Source organism: Populus euphratica, unplaced genomic scaffold (genome assembly GCF_000495115.2).
Source record: "Populus euphratica unplaced genomic scaffold, PopEup_1.0 scaffold120.1, whole genome shotgun sequence".
NCBI lineage: Eukaryota > Viridiplantae > Streptophyta > Magnoliopsida > Malpighiales > Salicaceae > Populus > Populus euphratica.
This window is the reverse complement of record NW_011499918.1, coordinates 207912-215948: the sequence shown is the minus strand read 5'-3', so window position 1 is coordinate 215948 and position 8037 is coordinate 207912. Positions and strand designations below refer to the sequence as shown.

At 28.5% G+C, this 8037-nt stretch overlaps 1 protein-coding gene across 4 annotated transcripts; it reads right to left on the bottom strand.

Annotated features, from left to right (window-relative positions):
* Nucleotides 1–775: 775 nt before the first annotated feature.
* On the bottom strand, nucleotides 776–2831 carry LOC105134792 (G-type lectin S-receptor-like serine/threonine-protein kinase SD2-5). 4 transcript variants are annotated; one of them, XM_011039335.1, is made up of 3 exons: nucleotides 2594–2829; nucleotides 2147–2462; nucleotides 776–2116 (listed from the first exon to the last, which is right to left on the bottom strand). In XM_011039335.1, the coding sequence occupies exons 2-3, from the start codon at nucleotides 2159–2161 to the stop codon at nucleotides 836–838; spliced, it is 1296 nt and encodes a 431-aa protein (XP_011037637.1). In that variant the 5' UTR covers nucleotides 2162–2462; nucleotides 2594–2829; the 3' UTR covers nucleotides 776–835. The 4 variants fall into 4 exon arrangements, with proteins under 4 accessions (XP_011037637.1, XP_011037638.1, XP_011037636.1 ...); XM_011039336.1 differs by lacking the exon at nucleotides 2147–2462 and having other exon boundaries at nucleotides 776–1914; nucleotides 2594–2831; XM_011039334.1 differs by having other exon boundaries at nucleotides 776–2462; nucleotides 2594–2830.
* Nucleotides 2832–8037: the final 5206 nt, after the last annotated feature.

Below are 8037 nucleotides of genomic sequence, written 5' to 3'. Positions count from 1 at the left end.
GTCTTTTACTTTCATCCACTTCTTTCTTGGAGCTACGTGTATACTCTAATACTGATCATGATAGTAATCCCACATATCGCAAGTCTATTACTGGGTTCTGTATATTTTTAGATGATTCTCTTATTTTTTAGAAGAGCAAGGAATAATCTATTGTTTCTCAATCATCCATCGAAGTAGAATATTGTGTCATGGCATCTACTACTAACGAGATTGTTTGGTTATATTGATTACTTGCTGATATAGGAGTTTTCTTTTCTCATCCTACTCTTATGTATTATGACAATCAAAGTTCTATTCAGATTTCTCACAACTCAATTTTTCATAAGCGAACTAAGCATATTGAGATTAATTGTCATCTTACTCGTCATCATCTCAAACATGATACCATTACTTTGCCTTTTGTTCTTTCTTCCTTGCAGATTGCAGATTTCTTTACCAAGGTGCATTCCATCTCTTGTTTTTGTTTTCTAGTTAGCAAACTCTCAATACTTGTAATTGCCGCATCATGAGTTTGAGATGAGATGTTAAATAATATTTTTTGTCTTGTTTATTAAGGATAGAATAGTATTTTCAGTTTGAACTATATATATTTTATTTATATTTAGTTTAAGACTATGCATTTAAATTAAATAGATTATTAAGAATTCTAATTTATTTTTTTTGGTATTCGTTCTTAGTTAGTTTAACACAGCAAAGTACTTGAGACATGTCAATAGCTTGCTAGACCGGTGCTAAAAAAGCTGAGGTTAGCTTAGGATAGCATGGAAAAGTAGTAGAAGTGATAATAAGCATGATAGATTTTATTTCTGCCAGAAGAGAGAGTTTTACAACTACATCATCTAGGATTGGAAAGAACAGATGCTGGAGGAGGTGCTGAAGAAATATGGTTGTTACCAGGTGGAGAAGATATCATTGCATGCGAAAACCGATAAATGATGTTTGAATCTACCTCCATAACACCTTCCAACACTTTTAAAACTGTTGACACGAGAGGTCTTCTTTCTGGGTCATCTTGCAAACACCAAGCAGCAACCTTTATCATCCTCGTTATTTCCTCTCTATCACTCCGCGTGTATTCATCCAAATTTTCCACAATGTCTATTACTCCATCTTCATGATCACCTTTCTTCTGCAACATTGTAAGCAAATGAAAGGCAGATTCTGGTTGTGATTGGTCTACATTTCTGCGTGCACAAACTATTTCAAGGAGGACAATTCCGAAGCTATATATGTCAACTTTTACCGTAATACGACCTAATGGTTGACGCCATTCTGGAGCAAGATATCCCGGTGTTCCTCTCATTGAGATTTGAACCTGGCTCATATCTCTATTGATTAGCTTGGATAACCCAAAATCAGCGATTTTGGCATGGAAACTTGAATCCAAAAGAATGTTCTGTGGTTTTACATCAAGATGTATTATGGTATGTCGACAGTATTCATGAAGATAAGCCAGCCCTTTGGCTATGTCGAGTATAATCTCCTTCCTGGTCTGCCAATCAAGGAAAGATCCTTGTACATTCGTAAAAATCCAATTATCCAACGATCCATTGCTCAAATACTCAAAAACCAAAAGCCTAGAGGATTTCTCTGCGCAAAATCCAATCAACCTCACCAAGTTAAAATGGTGCAGACTTCCAATTGCCTCGGCTTCTGCTAAAAAAGCACTCATTCCTTGGCCTCGTTTCTCCAACCTCTTCACAGCAATTTGTGTTCCATCTCCCAATTTTCCTTTGAATACAGACCCGAAGCCTCCTCTTCCAAGTCTCTCGTTGAAATTATCAGTTGCAACACATAGTTCTTGGTATGAGAACCTGACAGGCATTCCAGGAACATGCTTTATATGATCATCTTCCACATCCTGCTGATCTTGTTCAGACTTCCCATGCCATCTTGCCTTCAAAATAAAAATCACTACAAAAGAAATGATAAGAAGAACTCCTGCTGTAAATGGTACCAAACTTGGTGGCGTGTCTTGTGGCGAAGGGCTTGGTGGCGTTATCCCTTGTGGCGAAGGGCTTGGTGGTTTTTTAACTTGTGGGGAAAGGCTTGGTGCTATTATCACAGTTGTTGATGGCGTCGGTTCTGCATGTCCTGAAGAAACAACTGTCTTGTTACTTTTCAAGGCGTTGTATCCAATTGTGTTTCCTGTGATGGACATGTAAGCATGTCAAAGAACAGATGTATGAATTGTGTAAGCTATAATTTCTTTCAACGTGTAGTACAATATATATATAATGTGTCTTTGTGGTAAACTAACTTCTATTTGTGCAGGCTTTCTTAACTTCTCATCAAACAACTTACACCACTCCTAAATGTTAAAATGATTAAAAACAAAATACCAAACTCAAAAAACTATAAGACTGAAAAATGGTAAACTATCATTCTTTCCAAGGGAAAACCAGTTGGGATCGTTGGGGTGACATAAAAGAAAGGTCTTGGATCATATGTTGAGTTTATTCCTGGCCATATAGTGTAGTCACAATTGTTTAATATTCTTAAAGTTGTTGAAACATAAGATAACAGCTTAATTAATTGTGTTCAAGAATTAGAGATGGGAACAGAAAAATTGTGATCGATTGCTGTACCATACCTGATACGAATAAATGAGCAACCAAGAAAGGAGATAAATGCATAAGCAACTTCAGCAGTGACATTGAAGCAGAATTAGTCTAAGAACAAGAACAGCAGAAATAAAAAATTTGGATTCCAATTAACAGATTTTGTTTTTCTTTTTTTTCTTTGGGCTAAGCTTTACTTGGAGGTTTCATGAAGATCAGGATCTGTCTATTACGGCGTAGGGGACTGGCTTTGTGAATAGAAAAGTTTGTGTTGAAAGTTCTTCCTATGAACACAGACCCCTCATTTTTTACTGGATAGGGCAACCACTTTCTTGAAAACAAGGCAAAAGAGACCCCACATTTTATTGGATGCTCTGAATTAATTTATTAACTCTAAGAAAAATAAATATGTTGCGTTATATTTATGATAAAAATAAATAAAATTTATATCCCCTTATTTTATTTGGTCCCTATAATTTTTTTATTTTATATTTTGATTCTAAGCTTAATTTTTTTTATGTCTAAGATACTATATGGAAATTATCTCAAAACAAAAAAGACAAATAGTAATTAAGAGGAGACTAAGACAAAAAAAAAAAGATATATATATATATAAAATTGTGTTCGATAGTGTTATACAAACAGAGAGTTATTGTCTCCATATTCTTATTGTGGATAATACAGGATAAAATATAAAAAGTTTGTTTTACCCTTATTATATATTATTATCAAACTTATATGTTTAAAAAATAATTAGATATTTTTTTAATTTAGTTTATATTATGTGTTGAAATTAATAATATTATTATAACTATAATTATTAAATTTGGATTGGCTTGGCGACTTACATGGAACCCAACTAACTTAGAGTCTAATCTAGTTTGAGTTTTAAAAAAAATAGAGGAAGAATTAACCCGACTTGACTTGGTAAAAAACCAGTTGACTTTTTTAAAAAATGGTCAAAACAAGGTTGTTTTAATTCTTTTTTAAAAAAATTATAGGTTAACTCAAGTTGATTTTCTTAACTCATAACTCGAGTTTTAAACTATGATAATAATTACTTTTATCTATATATTGACTCAGGTTAACCCTGATTAACACTCTTGACCGACAACTCAAGTCTTACCCTAAGTCGACCCCCAAATTAAATTTTAAAATTATTATTATTATTATTATTATTATTATTATTATGTTGACTCATTTCAACTCAAGTTGGCCTTTTTAGCCTGTGATTCGGGCCATGACACAAGATATAAATATTACTTTAATTCAAATCTTGAGTTGAGTTTTAAAACTATAATAATAATAATCATTTTTATTTATGTGTTGACTCAAATTCACCTTAGTTACCCTCATAACTTGCAACACGAATCTTACTTAGGTCAACTACCGAGTTAAGTTTTATAACTATGAAATAAATATTTTTATCCTTACATTGATCTAAATTCACCCGGGTTAACCCTCCTAACTCGTGACCCAGGTCTTGTCTAAAGTTGATCCTCAAGTCAGGTTTTAAAACTATAATAATAAACACTTTTATTTTTACTTTTACTCTCTCAACCTGTGACTCAAACATTACCCTAGATTGACTCTTAAATCAACTTTTAAAACTATGATAATAGTAATTTTTATTTTTAAATTAACTTAAGTCAATGGTCAACCTAACCTATGGTCTGACCTTTATCTTGGGTCGAACCCAATTCGAGTCTTAAAACTAATAACAATTTTTATTATTATATTGATTTGGGTCAACCCTAATCTTAACCTAGGCCTTGCCATTGACTGACCACAAGTTAAGTTTTAAAACTATGATAATAATTATTTTTATCTTTACATATCTTAGTTTGATAATTTTGAAATTAAGAGTTTTTTATAAAAATATTTTAAAAATAAAAAAATAATAAATATTATCTATAGAAACATGATCTTTTTACCTTTTTATTTTGAAAGTATAAAAATTCATTTTAAATTTATCTTGATAATAAATTTATTTTTATATTCTTATCTCTATATCCTCAACCAAATATATTTTTGGATTACCGCGATGTAGCTAGAGGGAGAGAAAGCCACCAAAAATAAATAAGAGAAAAGGATTGGTAGGCGACATTTTAGCAAACAAAAAAAGGATTAATATTAGTGTTAATAGGCTCGTTTGAAAAGTTCAGTTTCATAAAGATAATTTGAAACTTCATCTTTTTTCCTAAAATATAAATCAAAACTTGACAAGGTTCTTTGATTCTATCTATTTTGTTTTTTTTTTGTAATCTAATTTGTTTGTGTTTTGGGATTAGAAATGGATATACATATTACGAATTTGTATGTATGTATTTTCAGGAGAAAACAATTTAAAAAATTGGGTGTTTTTATTCAAAATATCCCAAAAACCGACTTTCCAGCTATTGAGGTGGCTGGGAAGTAGAACTATGCATCAAAGATATTTACCAAATTCTAGCTTATCTTTCTGGAGTCCATGCCAATCTCTCACCCTTAATCATTTGCGAAACTTTTGGCATTTGCAGCAATTTCTTGACTCATAATTAATCAGCCTTGAACACGCCCTCCACCAATCAGTCATGTAAATGCCCCCACCCATCCCCATCGCCACTCTTAATTCATATCTTAATAATATTCCTTTTTTCAATTAAAAAAAATAAAAACTTGATAGATTATGAGTTGCACGCTCTTCATCTCAGAATTTCTTTCCATCTTTCGAACGGTTCTAATCCAAAGCTTTTAAATTAAATATATGAAATCTTAATTAATGAATATATTGAGAGTTTACTCAATCTAAAACTTGTGTTTTGAGTTTAGCGGGATGTTCCCCTTGTTAATGGATCAACTTAAATTATAATTTAAAAAAAAAAGCTAAAATAAAATAATTTCAAGGATTATTTAAAAAATTAAAAATAATATTGTTTTAGATTAAAAAAACAAAAATATCCTTTTCTTTTGTTAAAAATATAATCAATTCAAAATAAAATCTAATTATCATCATATTTTAGATTAATAAATTATCAAATTGATTCATAAAACTGGGTTTAATAAAGTTTTAAAAACATTTCATTAACTTGAATTATACTCCCTTCTCATGTAAAAATAGGATCCCTCATGATGCAATACAAAAATTTATTTATATATTTTAAGGGATGGTTGTCACTCATGGTCATGGACATGTGCCCATGAATCACATCTTTTTTGTTTAATTTATTTATATATTTTAAAAGTGTTTTAAAAAAATTTATATTTTCATTATTTTTTGTTTTAAATTAATATTTTTTTATTTTTTAAAATTATTTTAATATACTAATATCAAAAATATTTTTTAAAAATAAAAAAAATATTATTTTAATTTATTTTAAAATAAAAAAATTTATAAACAAATTACTTTTAGATTTTCAAATACTGCAATTCTAGCCATTGTGACTGCGCCTATCAGGTTAAAAAAATAACAACATAGATAAAAAATTTTAAGGAGTGGTTGGTTAATTAATGAAATTTTGAATGTATTTTTTAACAGTTATGAGTTTGATTTTTTATAAAATTATTAAATATCTATAAGATTATTAATTTTAATATTTATGTAATTATTCCACGCATATAAACTAGATCCAGCATTAATATTAATAATAATAAATAAATAAAAAGGAAAAACCAACACCTGTACAGCCACCACGCAGCCACCTGAATTCCCCCGGCAAGATTTCATCAAAATCAGAGATCTCATTTCTCTGACGCAAGTCCTTGCCCTCCCATGGAGAAATTCTATGCAAAGTGATAAGCACGACCATATTTCCTCCTTATTTTATTTTATTTCTGAGATTGGAATATTTCCTTTTATTTTGTAGTCCTGTTCGTACTAAGAACCCTAACCTAAAGTTTATTCAGGTAATGAACACAATGAGGATTTTATTCTTTAATCCCTTTACAAGCCTAGATTGATTATTATGATTTATTTAGCACGTTCTTGTGTACCTCTGTTCATTTAAATTAATCGATATTCTTTTCTTGTGAATGAATAGTGCTCATGATATTATTATTATTATTATAATAATTAAATCAACTTCATTTCAAAGCAACAATTAAATTATTTAAAGGGTTTTTTTAATTAAAAAAATGTCAGAATATCTCTTGGTGAAACCTCCTAGAGAGATTTCATGTAAGCTTTATACTCTGGAACCTGTCCTTTCATGTTTCTCTTTTGTCTCGCAATAATATGAAAACGATAATGCCTGTAGGCCAATTCCAAAGACTATCTAGCCAATATTTAAATGTTTTCTTCTTAATCTCTACTTTATATTGCTTTTTTATTTCAATTATTTAATGATATATTTGAAGTGAGGTTGCTGTTGTTTTACTTAAAAAAGTATTTAAATATTTTTTATTTTTAAAAAATTATTTTTAATATTAATTGATTAAAATTATTTAAAAAAATAAAAAAAATATTAATTTGAAGTAGAAAAAATAAAAATTTCTAATTTTTTTAAAAAATACTTTTAAAACTCAAAAATAAACAAGCCTTATTAGTTTTTAATACTAAACTTGTGTTATTAAATCTCACCCAACCTAGCATTCAACCTAATAATTTTTATGGTTGAAATTTTAATCCAAACTAGATTTTAAATAAATTTAAGTAAAATTTAATCTTAATATCATCTAACTAATCTGAAAAGTTAATATATAACTCAATCAAAAATCTAGTTTGATTTTATAAAAATAAATAAATTCATGTTATTTTAACTCTTATATATATACATATATATATATATATATATATCTTAAATGATTTTGTTTTATATTGATCTGATTTCGACTTATAGCACTAGTCTTTGACTAAATTATAAATTAGATCATGAGTTAGGCTGGATTTAATTACTCTGACTATAACTGATTAATTTATTATTAATTATTATTTTTATTTTTTATATTAGTTTTCAAGTTTTAAAAAATAAAAAACTAAAACTTGATATTTTTTATTAAAAAAACTAATCAACTACAATTATCATTGTTTTTGAAAACTATATTGTTAGTTATAAAAGAAATTGACAACCTTTTATGAACTTTTTTTTTTAAATATAAATTTTTATTTTTATTTTTATTTTTTAAAATAAAAGGTGAGAATGATATATCAAACCATCTCTAAAACAATTTCATTGAGTTTTGAACAATCAATATTGAAAAACCATAAAATTAGAGTTTGGTAAGAATATTTTTTTTTTGTATTTAAAAAATAATTTTTAAAATATTTTAATTTAGTTTTTAGATAATTTTAATATATTAATATAAAAAATAAAAAAGAGATATCATTTATATTAACAAAATTCCAAACACTACAAGCCACAAAGGATTTGCTGACATGGCATGTCTCTATTTGATGGGTCAATTCCTATTCCGATCCTGGAGCCATCTAAGCCTATCATACACTAACAGCCTCTCAAAAGCACAACCCTTTCAAAAGAAAATCCCCAAAAAGTTTTAA

Coding starts and splice junctions, on each gene's coding strand:
- LOC105134792 (XM_011039333.1), bottom strand. CDS start 2,657: ATGTCACTGCTGAAGTTGCTTATGCATTTATCTCCTTTCTTGGTTGCT. Junction 2,149..2,593: donor TGCTCATTTATTCGTATCAG/GTATGGTACAGC, acceptor TGTCCATCACAG/GAAACACAATTGGATACAAC.